Genomic DNA, 16,875 nt, shown 5'->3' on the forward strand with positions numbered 1-16,875 from the left:
TCGACTGATCGTTTTCTCCTCATGGTTCAGTTACTATTACGTAATCAACCAACTCAAATAGTTTCATGGCGTGACACGAGTCTGCAGGTTCTCATGATATGTATAAATGTATTTGCTATTGTATACAGCTTCTACAAGTACGACGAGGCTCCACACATCGTGTGGTTTCTGGTTGGGGACGTTGCAACCTGACATCTTGTGACGTCATGTGTTGCAGTTGTTGGAGGTTTTCATAACAGTTGCGCTATTGGTGGAGGTCATGATTCGGGTGAGCAAGTGATGCAAATAGGAGGATGGTGTTGATGCCTTCCTTTTCTTTTTCAGGCCTTCGCTGAAGGATTTTGGAATTTCTGCTCAAATCGTTCCAACGTATTCGATGCGGTATTCGGAACGTCTTTGCCCCAGGAATTTAAATTGGCGTGTACAGGTTCTTGCTGTGATGTGTGTCGGAGCGCTCTTTGCGTTTGTTTATAGGCCGGTATGGAATTTTCACAAGTGCGATGTTTTGAAACAGTTAGCCAGGCAATCTCAGAGACCTTGGAAGAAGATTTGGCCCTTCTCATGTATCCGTGTGTTTCCATTGCTCTTGTGCTGACTCTCTGCCGCCCAGCCGTGTGATAAGGGACATTGTAATTTTGGGGGGGGGGGGGAGGAGGAGGAGGACGAGGAGGAGGAGGAGGAGGAGGAGAGAATGAAGGGAGCAAAGAAAGGTAGACAGTGAACAGTGGATGAGATGCTAGCGCCACAATGACGCGATCCTCCCTCATTCCTACTCACAACTCTGATCTGTTCTCGAGTTTTCTGAGTCAGGAAATGTTCGAATGGTTTTCAAGGATGAGAGGATAAAACGCCCACTATGACCTGAACGTTCATCGCAGTGTATGAATTAACTACCCGAGGAGAGATTCATCGATCATGTCGGTTGCTGAGGCTGCATCACTTCAAGTGCAAGGCGCGTCGTCTGGAGCGGATGCCTCGTCTTCCAAGGAGGACGTTGTTGTCAAGGTAGATAATCTCAGACATCAACTCCTCCTGATGCTGATGTGGAGGTTGGAATGGTTGGAGATGCCCAAATCGGCAAGACGAGTTTGATGGTGAAATATGTAGAGGGTTCGTTTGATGAAGATTATATTCAAACATTAGGTCAGTTGTTATAAATCGACCATTGCTTGTGATGTCTGTGCAGGTGTAAATTTCATGGAGAAGACAGTGAGCATTCGGAACGCGAACATAACATTCTCTATCTGGGATCTGGGAGGGCAGAAAGAGTTCATCAACATGCTGCCATTGGTGTGTAATGACGCTGCTGCCATCCTCTTCATGTTCGATCTATCGCGCGTTGGAACACTCAAGTCAGTCAAGGAATGGTACAGACAGGCGAGAGGATTCAACAAGACAGCTGTCGCTATCCTCGTCGGAACCAAGTATGACATCTTCGCCTCCTACACCCCCGAAGAGCAAGCAGGTGCATGGATGTAGATTCACTCGAGTCTCCCTCACATGCGCATACAAGACATCACGAAGCAGGCGAGACGCTACGCCAAGGCCATGAAGGCTCCTCTCATTTTCTCGTCGGCATCGCACTCCATCAACGTGCAGAAGCTGTTCAAGATTCTTCTCTCGCGAGTGTTCGACCTCAAGGTCAGCGTCGTCTGCTCTTGTTCTTGCTCTCCTGAATTGCTTTCAGTGTAACATCCCTAAGATCGTCAACGATGGAGAGCCCATTCTCGAGTACTGAGGGAGCTGAGAGCTGGTTGTTTGCGAGGAGACGCCTCTCCTGTGCGGGTGAATGTAGAAATAGTGAAAGTGTGCAGCAGTGATACAGATTAAACTCGAAATCTTTGATAGGGGTAATGTGCGAGCATGGACTTCCATTGCTTGCCGTGCCGAGGGAGCGAGTACGGATCAGGTCTGCACAGCGTCAACGAACATCAGGAAGCGAGAGGAACGTACAGATCAGCTGGGTTGTACTGCCCTGGCCCGGGTATCGAAGGATCAATTGCGAGGTAAGAATCTCGCTTCAATTTGCCTGCCGGCCTGTCACAAAGGCACTCGAGCATGCGACTGAGGTACCAGGCATGTAGCGCCACCCTCCCGAGCTCGCGAACGTCTTCACGTTGTACTCTCCTGACGCTCAAGGTGAGGGACGGCCGAGGGTCTCGCAACTTGCCTGGCCCTGGCAACTGGTCGGCCTCGTGGAGGGGGACGTGACCCACGCCCGACGACAAGTTGACGCCCGTTGCGCGAGTTGGGGAGAAGATTCCGTAGGAGCCTGCGGAGGAGGATGACTCGGGCAGCACGGGAAGCACGCAGAGCACCAGGGCCAGGAGATCGACTGCTCTTCTTCGATCGGCTGTCGGCGCGCGGGAACGAAAAGAAACGTCGTGCATGCCCAGCTCGAGTCCTGTAGGATCCTGGGCCTGGAGTGGCGCCAGAACGCGCTTGGTTGGCATGCATCGACGCTCGTCCGATGCTGCGACCTGTCACGAGCAGCCGGGGGGGGGGGAGGAGGAGAGGCTTCACCTGACTCCCGCCTGCGTCCTCGACCAGGAGGGCTGGTGGGTGGTGCAGTAGTCGAGAGGCCCAGGCATGGAAGAGGAGCGTCGCAGCTCAGCGTCAAGGTAGAACGAGCGAGGAAGGAGAGGCCTTTGCTGCGCCTTCTTCTTTTCCTCCTCCTCCTCCTCCTCCTCCTCTTCCTCGTCTTGCCCGTACGCCCCCGGACCAGGCACGTTCGGCTCCACGTTGCTGAGCCGTCCCCGTCTAGCTTTGCCGAACTTGCTTCCCACCGAGCGAGAGAGATTGACGGTCTCGGGCTGATACTCGCCGGGCCCCGGCATCTCCTCCTGCCTCGTCCTTCACGTCTTCCCTCCACAACAAGGCAGCACCTGCTGCGATGCTCCAGCGAACCTCTTGGATCCTCCGAACGACCACAGACCCTGCTCCAGGATGAGGAAGGAGCAGCTGAGGAGGAGGCAGGGGGAGGAAGAGAAGACAGGGTGAGGAGGAGGGGGCAGTGGAAGGAGGAGCTGAGGAGGAGGAGGAGGAGGAGGAGGAGGAAGCTAGCAGCACTGACCTTGCTAGATGACTGAAGTCTCGTCACGTCGTACTGGCCGACTCCAGGCGTGTCCTGTCAGGCGATGAGAGCACGCGGGGGCTGATGCTTCACTCGCTCACCGAGGAGGAGACGCCAAACGTCCGCCGCTCAGATCCGAACTTGAACCCCCCGGTCAAGCGAAGGAGAGGAGGGGGAGAGTATCTCCCGACTCCTGGCACCTGCAGGGACGTCAGGGCAGGACTGGGGTAGAGCTCGACTGACGTCCTTGGATAGAGCGAGAATCTCTTCTATGTGCCCTCCCCTCTTTACTCCCTTCCTTCTCCTTCCCGTCTGTCTCGGCAGGGAGTCTGTAAACCCGTCACAAGCTGTCAACTCGCCTGCAGCCGCTTGCCTGACGTCCCCTCCTCTGCCTGTCGCTGCTCTGCCTGGCACTGCCGTGAGCTTGACTCTCCCCCTCCCCCCTCACCTCCTTGAGCTTCATCTCAGGGACTCGCGACGCCTTCGGCCTGCTTGCCTGCTCGGCTGCATCCTGTATCATGCGTCAAGCCTGCGCCTTCATGCTGGCACCTCACCTGCAGTGACAACCCAAGCTCATGGGCGTCAATCCCCTGCCAGCACATCATGAGCCTCCTCCTCCTCCTCCTCCTCCTCCTCCTTCAAGCCCTTGCCTGCTGCACTGTGATGATGGAGAACCCCACGGCAGTGCTACGCGATGAAGTCGTAGGTCTGAGTCGAGGGGGTGTGAGCGACTCCAGGAGGAGAGGACAGTGAGACTACCTGGACATGCTGGTGCGAGGACGAGTCGAGATTGTTCGCTCCTCTGCCGACCCTCAGCCTCCTGCACTCACTTCGCACACGCGCGAACCTGGACTGGGAGCAGCTTGACTGCTGCAGAAGGCGATCAGAAAGTCTCTTATCCTCGAGTGAACATCCCACCTGCCCTGCTCCGACGTGGGCGAAGAGTTCGCCTCCTGCTCGCTGAGTGAGCAAGACAAGCAGCTCAGGTGCCCTCACCTCGTCGATGTCAAAGAGATGGACCAGGATGTCGTTGGGTAAGGACAAGGAGGAAGCAGCCCTGTGAAGAAGAAGTCACAGTACGACGAGGACGAGGACGAGGACGAGGACGAGGACGATGATGATGATGACGGTGACAATCGGATGGTGGTAGATACAGTGATGGGAGCAGGGAGGGGCTAGTCTTGGGTGATGGTACTGAAGGAGGAGAGTGACGAAAGGAAGGCGCTAAGATGGGGAGCAGAAGACGCAAATGAACCTTGGAGCTGCAAGCTCGTCCTCATCAGAAAACTGCGAGGGCGAGGAGAGGAAGGGTCTCTTCCCTCTCATCCCCCCTCGGATCAGCCTCACATATCTAACAGCATCCTGCCCTTGTCGTCGATACCCGATCTTCCCATGCTCGTCAGGGCAGCAGCAGCAGGTCGTCGACTGACCTCAATGGGCGTCCCTGCCAAACCGAGGACGAGGGGGGCGATGGAGAGGGAGGAGGAGGAGACGTCTCTCCCGTCGATGGAGCAGATCACATCGCCTATCCTCAGCGTTCCTGTCAGCTTGTCAGCGCGAGCCGCATGTTTCTTGCCCTTACCATCTCTGTGCGCTGGGCCCTTGACCTTTAGGTTGGTTATCACGTACCCGCCCTTGCCGTACTCGACAGTCACTCCAACCCCGCATGCAGACATGGTGACCTGCTCTCAACTTCTTCCTTGTGATTCACTCGATCCTCCTCCTCTCCTCCTCTCCTCCCCCTCCTCCTCCTCCACTGCCTCCGCCCCTCTCCCTCCCCCTGCCATGCCAAATCGACCGCCAACGGCCCGGCCCTCCTCAGAGCTATTGAGTCTGGGATCAAGCGCGGGAAATGCGTCCAGGCTGAGGCAGAGGAAGCGAACAAGAAGCAGAGAGGGAGAGGAGGAGCAAGAGAGAGAGGAGGAGCAGTAAGAGGAATAGCACCACCAGAGAGAGGAAGAGATGGGGAGGGAGAAAGAAGCAGAGAGGTTGACGGGAGAGGAGTAAGAGGAGGGATGGAGAGAGGGGTAGGCACACAGCAATCAAGGGCACAGTGTCTGTTGTAAGGAGCTTCTTGCTTACTCGAGGGGCTCGAGGATCGACCAGCGCATGTTCGAGCCACTGCTCTCGTTCTGCGATGATGCGGATCAGTGCAACTCGTCAGGGGAGCTCCTGCTGAATCAAACATTCGACGAGGAGGATGAGGAGGAGATGCTGGCGGAGAAGCCTTCCTTCTGGAACGAGTGCATGCAGGAGATCGTGGCGCTTCAACGGCGAAATGAGCGAAGCAAGCGAGAGCTGCAGGCAGAGCGAGACAAGAGCCAACTCTTGTCGAGACTCACGTGGGAGGTCTCGTCAGTCTCGCATGGCAATGCTCCATCCTTCATGGCCTACATCCGATTCTTTCAGACGTACCGCGTCGAACGCTGGGTCTCAAGCTACGCGTTCTCGCGATGGAAGGAGAAGAGCAGGCGCGCGAGAGTCTCGGAGAAGGCGGACATGAATGTGGTTCTTTGCATGCTGGACAGGAGGAGGAGGCAAGGCATCGCCAGGCTCTGCTTGCAGGCTTGGCACTGCATGGCGCGAGTGCGACGTCTGAGATGGGTCGTGGTGGGGAGTGGGAGGAGGAGGAGGAGCGTTCAGATCAGAGCGCGTTGCCTTGAGCGATGGCGCCGAGCTCTGCGTCTTCAACAGCTTCTGTGGAGCTTGACAGACAAGCAGCAGGCACGGAGCAGGCGGCAGACCCTCCGCCTCTGGACTCGCTGGCTCCGGTTTCACTCCCTCCTATGCAGCACCATGGCACGCATGAGCAGACTCGCCTGGTCCTCCTGGCGGCGACGTCAGCTCCTCGACCTGTACCGATCGTTCCGTGAGCAGCAGGGTGATGTGACCGCCCGGCCCACTTCCTCCCATGCTCCTCGTCATGCGATCTTCACAGCTGATGGGGATATCGACATTCTGCTGCACGCTCACAAGAACTCAAGAGAAGACGAACATGAACAGAAAATCTACGAGAGGAAGGAGGGGACTAGAGACAGGCAGAGGGAGAGGAGTAGAGAAAGGGAGAGGGAGGAGAGGAGTAGAGAAAGGGAGAGGGAGGAGAGGAGTAGAGAAAGGGAGAGGGAGGAGAGGAGTAGAGAAAGGGAGAGGGAGGAGAGGAGAAGAGAAAGGGAGAGGGAGGAGAGGAGTAGAGAAAGGGAGAGGACAGAGGAGAGCAGGGAGAGCGCAAGGGGCTGGGACTCGTATCTCTCTGCTCCCTTGTCAAGCTCCCACGTAGAGCAGAAGGACCTCTCATCTCTGCACATGCTTGTGGAGTCAACACTGACGGTAAATGACTCTTCTCCCCCTCCCCTCTGACTCAGATGCAGCGCTACGACATAGTGCGGGGAGGTGCGATCATCATGACGACCTCACTGGCAGAGACAGCTCCCAACTCAGCAAGGCTCGCATCGTTGCTGGACAGGATGGAGGCGAGCAGAAGTGCGGAGGTCTCGTTCTAGCGCGAGGGTTTACTTGTTAGCTCTACGTCGTGCTCAAAGAGACTTCAAACGCCCGCGAAGCTCCGACAACTCCCGCAGGTTCGCGTCCACCCGCTGCTTCACCTTAGTCCATCGCTCCGCCTCCACCGAGACGGCATCCACGTAGGGAGCGAACGCCTGCTCGATCTCGAAGGCCGAGGTTCTGGCCGCCTGCTGGAAGAGCTTCTCCACGTCCTCCTTCACCGCTGCCTTCCACTTGGCCGATCGGGAGTCGAGATCATCCGCCACCTCATCCTGCAAGATGCTCGGGTAGACCCCCAGGGAGTAGGCGAGGCCTCCGCCGGTCGTCAGGAAGGCCAGGGCGTCGAGGAGGCCGGCATTGAAGACTTCCAACGCGAGCAGACCTCCTCCGGCTACTGACGCAGTTGCAACCGCCACGTCAAACGCCTTCTGCGTCACCGACTGACCAAGGACCATGCGCTCGATGCGGGGATCGAACTGAGCGGAGATGCCGGCGCTGGGGCTCTCCAGGGTCTCCTGCATGGAGCGGAGGGCGAGAGAGGTGTCGGGCTTCTGGAGGCTGATCTGCTTCCATTGGCGGCTGCGAAGCCTCTGGTCGATGAGAGCAGAGCACAGGTTCCACTGAGCTTCCTGCTTGTCTCGGAGGATGCGCCCGAAGTCTTCCGCAAGCTCCTTCACCTCCTTGTCGAGATCAACGTCCATAGCAGCCTCCAGCTCGCCTTCGATCGACTTGCTCTTGGTGAGGCAGCCGACGATGTTGCTGGCGATGTAGGTGCCGCTGAGCACCTTGGAGGTGGTCGTCTTCGCCCTCTGCTGGACGGAGTTAAGGATGGAGTCGAGGCGCTTCAACTGGAAGTTCATCTCGGACTCGATCTCGGCCTCGTAGACTTCGATGCTCTGCTTGATCTGGTTCAGCACCTGCTTGTCGTCCTCCGTGATCTGATTCCCCAGCTCCGAAGCCTTCTTGTAGTTCACGAGGAACCTCTCTGCGACCCCGAGGGGAGATTCCAGCTTGAGCTTTGCCGCCTCCTTCTTGTCCGTCAGCGTCCGGACGACGTAAGACTCCAGCTCCTCGAACCGGCTCTCCTTCCACAGATCCTCCGCAGCTTTGGGGTCAGCACTCTTGTCCGCTTGCATCAGCTTCGACTGGAGGGCAAGACGACCGGCGATGCCGAAGACAGGAGGCTCCACCCCGAGGATCCTCGCAGCATTCTCGCGAACGAACTGTTTCACCTTTTCGAGGTTCTCTTCGCTGTCGAAGAGATCAACCTTGTTCAGCACCATCACAACCTTCTTGCCCCACTCTCGGATGTACTCCAGCAGCTTCCCTTCCGTCTCTGTTATGGGCCTCTCGGCGCTTGTCACGAAGATGATGAGGTCACTCTGAGGGATGAAGCCCTTCGTCAGCCGCGTCTGCTCTTTGATGATCGCGTTGGTCCCCGGGGTGTCCACGAGAGTCACTTGGCGCAGAAGCTCCACAGGCAGGAAGAGCTCTTGGTAGTCCTTGTTCCTCTGTTTCTTACCGCTCTCCTCCCCAGTCCCATATCGAAGCATGTTGATGGTTGTCGTAGTGGGAACTACACCCTCCTCGCAGAACTTCGACCCCAAGATCGCATTGATCAGGGATGACTTGCCAGCGTTGAATTCACCCACCACAACCACGGAGAAAAGCAGCACCAGCCGGTCCTTCATGTCCAGCAACAGCGTAATGTCCCTGTCCTTGGCGTCAAGCTCGGCAAGCAGCTCGCACATGGACTCGATGAAGGCCGTCTCATCCCTCACCAGCGCGTCCACCTTGTCCCCCTGCAGCGGTGCTGCTGTCGAGCTGCCCGCAAATCGCACAGCGTCCTCGAACGACATTTCCCTCATCATCGTCTTCGTCCTCGACTCGCTCACTGGGGCTGGCGCCGCCGGCTCTACAGCCTTCTGCTGTCCCGCTGATCCTTGCAGGAGCACATCCAGTCTCTGCCAGAACTTGAGCCGTTGCCCGACAGGCTTCGGGATGCTCATCGAGTCCAGCATCATTGGGTCCTTGAGCAGGGAGAGCGCCTCCCCGTCAATGTCGTTCTGCAGGAACGCGTTTGTCCACTCCTCATTGAAGCCCTCGCTTTTGAGCCACTCCACAACATCTTCCTTAGTCCACACGACAACCTCCTGCTTCTGAGCCGAAGCAAACAAGCCGAACGATGTTCTGCTCATCCTGGCCGCACGGGGATGCAGCGATCGAAGGGGGCAAGGCCTGATGAAACTATCACTGCGGCAGAAAAGCTCAAGCAAGCGAGCATACCTCCTTCCTCCGGGCATGTTTCTCAGCGTCGTCTTGATGGCAGGCTTCCAAGGAGCTGTAGGAGCGAAGGCGATGGTTCCTGAAACGAAGGCGAGGCAGCAGAGAGCTTGAAGCTTGCAGAAGAAACGGGAGAACATGGTGACGATGGAGAATAGATGTCGAGATCTCTCTTGTCAAAACTCAGTGAAGTTCTTGCAAAATATTAATTTGCAGAAATCAGGCCTGCATGTCAGCCCTGGCTCGAGACGGCAACCTGCATCCAGAAATTAAACAGATCCAGCACTTGTAGAACGCAAGTATGGTGGAATCCATTCAAGACTGGCATTGCACTGGCAGGCATGTACAGGTGCACAAATAAAAAAATGAAAGCAATAGAAGCAGTAGCAGTACAAGTGTCTTTTTGATATTAATGTGCATGAATACTAGCATGCCATTCAGTCACGGTGCATGAAATTTGAAATGGAACCACTTCTCTTCCCCACAGAATGCAAGATTTCCTATCTTCTCATCTTCCTTGTATGATATCATTCCTTTCATGACGTCTGTCCCTCAATTGCTCCTTCAACCGGTCGCTTCCTCCTCCTCTCCTTTTATCCTCCTGCATATGCCTGGACTCTCCCGCCATTAAAGATTATACCCCATGTACCCCATCGGACCCCCCCTCGGTCTCTCACACAAGTAACAATACCTACCCCTTCAATTAGCAATAACTACCCACCTTTTGTAAGATAATTGGATACCCCCACCCCACCTTACCCTCCTCTACACAAAACTCTCGTTGAACGAAACAACCGAAAACTGTTCGACCGAAGGGGTGGGGTAGGGTAATGAAGGTGGGTGCAATGCTGTAATTTCACTTCATATGGGGGGTAGGGGTAACTCATGTATTTGTAGGGGGTGGGTACGACTGTGTCTTTTGTAGGGCTTGGGAGCAGCAACAAGTAACAAAATTTGAATTCAGTGCGGAAGGAAAGGGGGTGGGGGTACACCCACCCTATACTAATAATTCTGAGATTTCCTTGTTGATCTCAAAAACAATCTGATATATCACTTAAAATTTCAAACTTAGAGATAAAAAACACCTGGACAACAGTGATTGAGTGGAATAACGGGCTCGTGGATTCAAAAATGTCACTGAGGGAGAAGGTGGGGTAGGGTGGTTTACAGCATGCAAGTTCAAGCCTCGCCGAGCCGCCTGGCCGCACTCACCGTACTAGTGGCTACTAGTGACTCGCCCGGGTCTCGGACACCGTCACCGCCGCAGTGTCGGCCGGGTCTCCGATCGGACCGTCAGTCACGGCGGAACTTCGGAACTTGCGGCCTCCCGGCGACGAGGGCCGAGTCTGAGCCGCGTTGAATGAGAGGCAGGGCCGGCAGTGGCTACCGGGCCGCCGCCTAGCACGGACTCGCGTGCCAGTGAGCCTAATCATACTACGGTACCCGGCGTCCCGAATCGCTCGCGAGTCGCCGGGACCGGACCGTACCTGGGTGCCGCACACCGCCATCAAGCCTGGGGCTGAGTGCCCGGCGGCGCACTGGCGGCATCGCGGGGGCCGGCAGGCGTCCAGTCCGACTCTCCGGCGTGGCCCTCGGCGAGTCGGACCCAGTGGGTGCCGCACTCCGCCGTGGCCGGGCCGGGCCCGCCGCTAGTAAACCCGGCTAAACCCTGTATGTTTACTTTTGAGTAAAGGTTTAGTGGCGCGGCGTGCCACGGATGAATATGTTTACTCAAAGTTAAGTGAAGATGAAGGCCTGTAAGGCCGTGGCTGACGGCAGGGTTACGAGGGCGTGCTAGATCTCGTGATGTCATCTCGTGGTCACATGGGTACGAATCTTGAGATCACACGACCCTGTAAGCCTCACCACATCCACCCCCTTCAAGTCCTTAGCAAGGAACTCTGCTGTCTACGTGGAACGGAATGGCGGACAAGCGCTCGCATGAGTTGATGGCGATGGCGTTGAAGGAGAGCTTCAAGATCGATCTACGAGCAAGCCTGCCCATCGTCCACGAGAAATCAGAGAAAGAACAAGTCATTCAAAATCATGTGGCAGCACCTCCTCCCCAACGATATTCCAGAGGAGCACAAAGGCACAGGGAGACGGAGGGCGAACGAGAGGAACGTGGTGAAAGCGATGAAGGTCACAGAAGGAACAGAAACAGACAGGTTGGCTTCGAACTTATCCGGACCATGGAGGCACGACGACCCATACCATTTCTTGTGTTCATGTTGTCGAAAGGGAATTCTACTGTTTCGCCCGGTTGAGCCATGTGTACAGCTCTGATACTATAGACTCTCTCTCGACATGTTCCATATCGTTTTGCTCATTGATCATTGACGTTATTCCTTGTATTGATATGACACCGTGATTAGTTATAAAAGTGATTGAGGTTAATAAACTTCTTGTTTTCTGTTCAAACCAATCGTTTCGATGACAAATTGTTCTGTGTCATTGCATAGCAATTTCGATTCTTTTGAATGCGCGTATGTGACTTCTAAACAAATGTGATTATTTTCACCTCCTATGCTAAGATACTCGACATGAACATGTAAAAATAAAGCTCTGATCAAAACCAAAAAAAATGTTCTTGTGGAAGACAGGAAACTGCTTGACCTGTCTCAGAAACTAGTCCGAAAGCAATAAAAAAACCTTACTGCATGAGAGTGAGAAACAGACTAAGTAGAGAAGTTCTATGCCGTCTTTCCGGGATGTTCCAATACCACGTTACTCGTTAATAAAACTTACGCTTTTGACAATTCCTTAGCCGTATTTCCTGCAAACCAAGAATGTCGAAAGATTGTACCAATCCTCTCACTGATCTTACGAACTTCTTTACGCATGCAGTCATCGGATAGCTTGCTAGTTCCTATTGCTCCATCGTCACACTTGATCGCATGATCGCGGTTACACAGTCTGTTATTTTCGTTCTGGCCATTCTGAGGTGAGCTTTCAAATTGACTTCAGTTTTAATTATTACGTCCCCGTGACCTGCTGACATCTCGCTGTAAGACTCCGACAACCAGAAGATCTCCGGATCTTTACCACTCTCCGTTCCTCCCTTCCCTGTGACCTGCTGACCGTCCCCCTCGCCTTCTATAAAGCCGTCCCATCCGCCCGGGCGTTGAAGTACAAGCACAACCACCATGCACTCTCTTCGTAGCGATATCAAGCTCAAGCATGCCGCTCTCCCGGCCAACGAGCACACAGAGCTGATCGCAGACGTCTCCGAGGACGAGGACGAGCTGCTGGTAGAGCTCGACTTCCCTGCGGTGAACAGCCAGTTCGAGACCTCCACGATCCTGGCAGAGGCAGCGCCGCCGCGCGTCTTTCGTCGATCGCAGAGGACAGGACGCGAAGCGATGGAAGTAGACACTGTTCGAGGTCTTCGCAATCGCCAGGTTGGAAGAGATCTCAACAGGACAAACGAAGCAAGGCGTCTGGTGCAACTACGTGTTGTGCAGCTGTGAGCGTATGAGGGAGGGTATTAGGATTGTAAATTAAGTGTGAATACATTATAAGTCGAATTCAACCTGGAATTCAATGCGTGCGCTTTTCTTTGTCTGTGATTGTGCACTATCGCTGAATAGTCCAGCATGGCCACCTCAGTACCATCAGAGGGTCGTTGATTACAAGATACTCACTTCGAGCTGTCATGTTACTGAGATTACATGAGAGAACCTTGCCATAACTGGATTTGAACGGAATCAAAGGAAAAAGTAAGTAACCTTGTGTGGATTTGCGTGATTTTACAACTCATATGTCATCGTTGAATCATCAAGCGGCAGTAGTGATTTAGGTCGCTCGAAGTCAATGCTCACACATCATCAACGTAAATGAATTGAAAGCATATCATCTTATCTCCCACTTAGGCAACAATGTTCGATTCATCTTGTATTCACACTTAATTTACAAAGCTACATCCTCTCTCTCTTGAACGCCGCTTACAGAAGTACGACACGTAGTTGCACGAGTCGCCTTGCTTCGTTTGCCTTGTTGAGATCTCTTCCAACCTGGCGATTGCGAAGACCTCGATGCAGCACATCGCATTGACGCCTTGACCCTGATTTGACTTCACGTCCTGTCCTCTGCGATCGACGAAAGACGCGCGGCGGCGCTGCCTCTGCCAGGATCGTGGAGGTCTCGAACTGGCTGTTCACCGCAGGGAAGTCGAGCTCTGCCAGCAGCTCGTCCTCGTCCTCGGAGACGTCTGCGACCAGCTCTGTGTGCTCGTTGGCCGGGAGAGCGGCATGCTGGAGCTTGATATCGCTGCGAAGAGAGTGCATGGTGGTTGTAGTCGTGGTCGTGGTTACACCGTGGAGAGTGGGAGGGCTTCTTAAAGGAGTTACGAGCTGTCAGCAGGTCACAGGGAAGGGAAGCATGTGGAGTGGTAAAAATCCGGAGATCTTCTGGTTGTCGGAGTCTTACAGCGAGATGTCAGCAGGTCATGCTGAAATCTTACACAAGAGGCATCTCTTGGCTCCCTTGCACGGACGTCCTATCCGAAGTCACGGTACCACTTGGCCTGGGCTCCGACGACCGCTACCGCCGTCACGTGCCACTAGTACTGTGACCGACGGTCATCCGATCCGGGAGCCTCCCCCCGGCGGACTCCGCCGACAGTGAGGCGATGCCAAACTGTGACTCGCCGGACATCACTAGTGACGCCCGCCGGCCGCCCGGCCAGTGGGCGGCCCGCCGGCGGGCCCCCGGGGAGCCCAGCCCCGCGGCCGGCACCAGTGATCGGACCAGGGCCGGCCCCGGTACGGTACGGGTCGGGGTGACCGTCCGACTGTACGGGCCAGTGATCGGACGGACGGTGACGGTGACAGTGCCACCGTATTGGAATCAATTCCTGACTCCTAGAGTCTGTGCACAGATGAATGACTAGTAGAACAGCTCAACAGCTGACTGATAAGTCCAAAGACCAAGACTCACAGATGATGTGCGCACGAAGACACCAATGACTTTCACAGCCAACCAAACACCTCAGATAACTCAGATCAACTTCCCAACAATCCCCAGCACTTTATTCCCAACACTCGTAGCAGCAAGACCAACCAAACAGCTTCCCTTCACACACCACCGCCTTACTTCCACCACTGTACGAGTGCTGCCTCTTCGACAGCCGGCGCCTCTTGATTCCTCCGGCGCCGCCTCAGCTTCCCCAGGCTCCAACCAACCGGATCTTCTAAGTCACAGACTAAGCTCCAGCCCACTAGCTTGGACCTGCAGGCTTCACTTGGTTCACAACCTGATTAGACGCATCCCTTGAACTTATCGCGTCTGAAAGAACTTCTGAGAGGTTTGTCAGAACCTGAGTTCTTACACCCTCCCTTTGGGAAGCAAGTCAGAAGTCTGCAACCTTCTCAGCTTGTCAAAATCATCTGCTTAACAGCTAAGCAGCTGTCCCTTGCGATGTCCTCCTTTCCAACGCTCGCTCAAGCTTTACAAGCTGACTTCCATGCTGCTCTCCTCTCCAAGGTCATCTTGCTGCTACCACTCCATCAACCGTTCTGCACAGGCTCATCCCCCATCTTGCATGCCTCCTGCGCTCCTCCTTCGCTTCAAGTGTGCACCCTGGTGCACCTGCGTTTCTCCTCCTGTGACACCTGCGCTCCTCCTCCGCTTGCGCTGCGGATGCAGTGCAGTCGCACCCCGCCAACAGTGCACCTGTGCTGCTCCTCCACCTGCGCTGCGGCTTCTCCCCACCATCGTAGGGCCTGCGCTGCTCCTCCAGCGCTTGCGCTTCAGCAGCACTCCTGCAGCACCTGCGCCGTCCTCCTCTAGCGCATCCTGATGCTCGTGCACTCAGCTTGTACCATCCGCATGCCACTAGAGACGCTCCTCATCCGCCTGCGCTGTCCGCATGCACCTGTGCTCCTCCTCATCTTCCATCATAAACTCTTCCTAGCTGCCTGCAGTGTCAGCTCAAGACTAAGTCCTGAACACATCTGCATCTTTCAAGTCAGACAGCTCCTCCTCCTCTTCAACCTGATCCTCATGATGGGATTGGTCATCATGTGACCTCTCTGAAGCGTGCACATTGAGCAATTGAATGAAGACGTCTCCACCCATTGATGATGCCAAGAATTTAGAATTCCAATCAAGCTCCAGAGATCAGGTTCAGAATTCTTGCAATTCCTTGATTGATCTCTGATTGTTTTGAACACAATTTTCTCGTTTCTAATCTATGGGCCCTTTCTATCCTATCTACCCCGGGGATCATTGTTTTGCCAAGGCACAATCATTTTTGACGTCAGCGCTTTCATTTCAACCACATGACTTATCGATCTCGACTCATCCGTCATTTCTTTCTCATTTTTCATTTTTTTTTTTTTGGCCATTCAATTTCATCGTTCACTACCGTCATGGGTTCCATAGATCAGGATGAGCGAGTTTCTAAGATACTAACCTAGAACAGATGTCTTGGTTGCAGCTAGCCACAGGCTTGAGGAAGACGTGTCTGTCTTTATCCTCCTTCCGATTCATCCGATTCCTTCACGTTCTCCATGAGAGTCTCCTCGGTGACATCACCCGAGACACCCTCCCTGAATCGGATAGAAGACGGAAGACTGACAATTCTCGAGCGACACGGACTCGGTGGCAAGGGTCCGAGACACCCTCCCTGAATCGGAGAAAAGACGGAAGATAAAGCCTGGAAGCCACCGCAGCAGGATCGGTTGAATCTCCTTGTCGAAGACTGGAGCTCGGATCACCGTCAATCACACACGGGGCATACAACTTTGGCGACTGACGGCATGGGAACAGAGTAGCACTGTCCCCGACAGAAGCGCAGAGAGCATGACAGGCGAGCATCCTCAGAGCAGCATATCCGGTAAGGGGTCTCCGAAGAGAAATTCACCAAGGAGCCTCCACCGATTCAAAGGCAGAACTTTCGTCAGCAAATCACCAGGCTGATAAGAAGTATGAATCTTTTCTGGATAGAGCTCGTCCTTTTCTACCAAATCAACAGCATACTTCGTTCGAATATCAATGTGTTTGAGTCGACTATAACTTCGCTTGTCCCACAAAAGCCTCAGACATGGTTCATTGTCGATTAGCAAGAGAGTAGGACGAGTCTGCGTAAATCCCATCTGACCCAAGAGATTTCTATAAAGCTTGACTAGTTTCGCGCATGTGGTGGCAGCATAAATTTCAGCTTCTGAAGAACTCAGGGCAACAACCTTCTGCATTTTCGAACCAAAGACGACTACCCCACCATTCAGAACGATTCCATATCCGCTTTGACTCCGTCTCGTAATAATCTCGGTACCCCAACCAGCATCACTGAATGCAATCATCTCATTGACAAAACACTCCTGGTGGTAATATACTCCGTGACAATGGTATACGATCTGAACCTCCCGAGTAGTGTAAAGGTACTGTAGAAGATGAATTAAGGCATCCATATCACACTGCCGAGGAGCACGAGCAAAGCGACTAAGGACGCTCGTCGCGAATGCGATATCAACCCGCGTACAATTTGCCACGTAGAGAATGGACCCCAGAAGACTCTGATAAGTGCGGACTTCCTTCTTGTTCAACAACTTACCCTCCAAGTGATAAGTCTTGAGATAGTGACCAGGTAATACCGTTTTGACACCCCTGGCAACGATTTCAAAGCGTTCAACAATCTTTTCAATGAAATGCTGTTGTGACAAAGTTATCCGACCCTGATCGTCATTCTGTTCTATTTTAATGCCCAAGAAGGTACCTGTTGCCTCACTCCCCGAAAAGTCGAATACTGTGTTGAGCTTCTCAAGAAACTCAATCTTAACTGCTTCAGTTTGAGAGACAATGAGTAAGTCATCCACGAAGACAGTCAGAAGCAAGACGTCCCCCGCACAGTTGGAGTATCGGTAGATGATCTCATCATGTCCTATCCCACTTGCTCCCACCGTCTTCAACACCTGCGTGAACTTAAGATACCATCTCCTTGGTGCAATGCGAAGTCCATAGAGCGACTTCAAGACTTTGAGGAGGCACTCAGGAGGAAGACTCATGATATCTGGAGG

The 16,875-nt window shown here is 54.1% G+C and overlaps 9 protein-coding genes across 9 annotated transcripts; 5 read left to right on the forward strand and 4 right to left on the reverse strand.

The window, feature by feature from the left end:
- Positions 1-93: 93 nt before the first annotated feature.
- GUITHDRAFT_122208 (hypothetical protein) lies at positions 94-618 on the forward strand (the record flags this gene model as incomplete). Its single annotated transcript, XM_005818527.1, has 5 exons — positions 94-171; positions 218-268; positions 325-381; positions 428-478; positions 523-618. The coding sequence occupies 5 exons, from the start codon at positions 94-96 to the stop codon at positions 616-618; spliced, it is 333 nt and encodes a 110-aa protein (XP_005818584.1).
- A 258-nt stretch (positions 619-876) lies between these two features.
- On the forward strand, positions 877-1,843 carry GUITHDRAFT_160353 (hypothetical protein). Its single transcript, XM_005818535.1, has 5 exons — positions 877-1,005; positions 1,050-1,143; positions 1,187-1,465; positions 1,514-1,641; positions 1,688-1,843. Exons 1-5 carry the CDS (start codon positions 916-918, stop codon positions 1,736-1,738), a joined length of 642 nt encoding a protein of 213 aa, XP_005818592.1. The 5' UTR covers positions 877-915; the 3' UTR covers positions 1,739-1,843.
- On the reverse strand, positions 1,827-4,749 carry GUITHDRAFT_122210 (hypothetical protein; the record flags this gene model as incomplete). The annotated part of the gene is made up of 13 exons (XM_005818528.1): positions 1,827-1,911; positions 1,954-2,272; positions 2,319-2,473; positions 2,524-2,843; positions 2,886-2,936; positions 3,074-3,127; positions 3,175-3,273; positions 3,522-3,584; positions 3,628-3,663; positions 3,904-3,943; positions 3,992-4,026; positions 4,070-4,130; positions 4,421-4,749. 13 exons carry the CDS (start codon positions 4,747-4,749, stop codon positions 1,827-1,829), a joined length of 1,647 nt encoding a protein of 548 aa, XP_005818585.1.
- Positions 4,750-5,182: 433 nt separating this feature from the next.
- Positions 5,183-5,946, forward strand: GUITHDRAFT_122211 (hypothetical protein; the record flags this gene model as incomplete). The annotated part of the gene is made up of 3 exons (XM_005818529.1): positions 5,183-5,581; positions 5,626-5,677; positions 5,798-5,946. The coding sequence occupies 3 exons, from the start codon at positions 5,183-5,185 to the stop codon at positions 5,944-5,946; spliced, it is 600 nt and encodes a 199-aa protein (XP_005818586.1).
- A 619-nt stretch (positions 5,947-6,565) lies between these two features.
- On the reverse strand, positions 6,566-8,997 carry GUITHDRAFT_166857 (hypothetical protein; the record flags this gene model as incomplete). Its single annotated transcript, XM_005818530.1, has 1 exon — positions 6,566-8,997. One exon carries the CDS (start codon positions 8,995-8,997, stop codon positions 6,607-6,609), a length of 2,391 nt encoding a protein of 796 aa, XP_005818587.1. The 3' UTR covers positions 6,566-6,606.
- A 1,784-nt stretch (positions 8,998-10,781) lies between these two features.
- On the forward strand, positions 10,782-11,275 carry GUITHDRAFT_156533 (hypothetical protein). The gene has a single exon (XM_005818531.1). It carries the CDS (start codon positions 10,813-10,815, stop codon positions 11,122-11,124), a length of 312 nt encoding a protein of 103 aa, XP_005818588.1. The 5' UTR covers positions 10,782-10,812; the 3' UTR covers positions 11,125-11,275.
- A 723-nt stretch (positions 11,276-11,998) lies between these two features.
- On the forward strand, positions 11,999-12,384 carry GUITHDRAFT_156535 (hypothetical protein). The gene has a single exon (XM_005818532.1). The coding sequence runs from the start codon at positions 12,004-12,006 to the stop codon at positions 12,325-12,327; it is 324 nt and encodes a 107-aa protein (XP_005818589.1). The 5' UTR covers positions 11,999-12,003; the 3' UTR covers positions 12,328-12,384.
- A 356-nt stretch (positions 12,385-12,740) lies between these two features.
- GUITHDRAFT_156536 (hypothetical protein) lies at positions 12,741-13,157 on the reverse strand. Its single transcript, XM_005818533.1, has one exon. The coding sequence runs from the start codon at positions 13,141-13,143 to the stop codon at positions 12,802-12,804; it is 342 nt and encodes a 113-aa protein (XP_005818590.1). The 5' UTR covers positions 13,144-13,157; the 3' UTR covers positions 12,741-12,801.
- Positions 13,158-14,818: 1,661 nt separating this feature from the next.
- GUITHDRAFT_156539 (hypothetical protein) lies at positions 14,819-15,860 on the reverse strand. The gene is made up of 2 exons (XM_005818534.1): positions 15,481-15,860; positions 14,819-15,334 (listed from the first exon to the last, which is right to left on the reverse strand). The coding sequence occupies exons 1-2, from the start codon at positions 15,674-15,676 to the stop codon at positions 15,330-15,332; spliced, it is 201 nt and encodes a 66-aa protein (XP_005818591.1). The 5' UTR covers positions 15,677-15,860; the 3' UTR covers positions 14,819-15,329.
- Positions 15,861-16,875: the final 1,015 nt, after the last annotated feature.

Source organism: Guillardia theta (genome assembly GCF_000315625.1).
Source record: "Guillardia theta CCMP2712 unplaced genomic scaffold GUITHscaffold_296, whole genome shotgun sequence".
Taxonomy (NCBI): Eukaryota; class Cryptophyceae; order Pyrenomonadales; family Geminigeraceae; genus Guillardia; species Guillardia theta.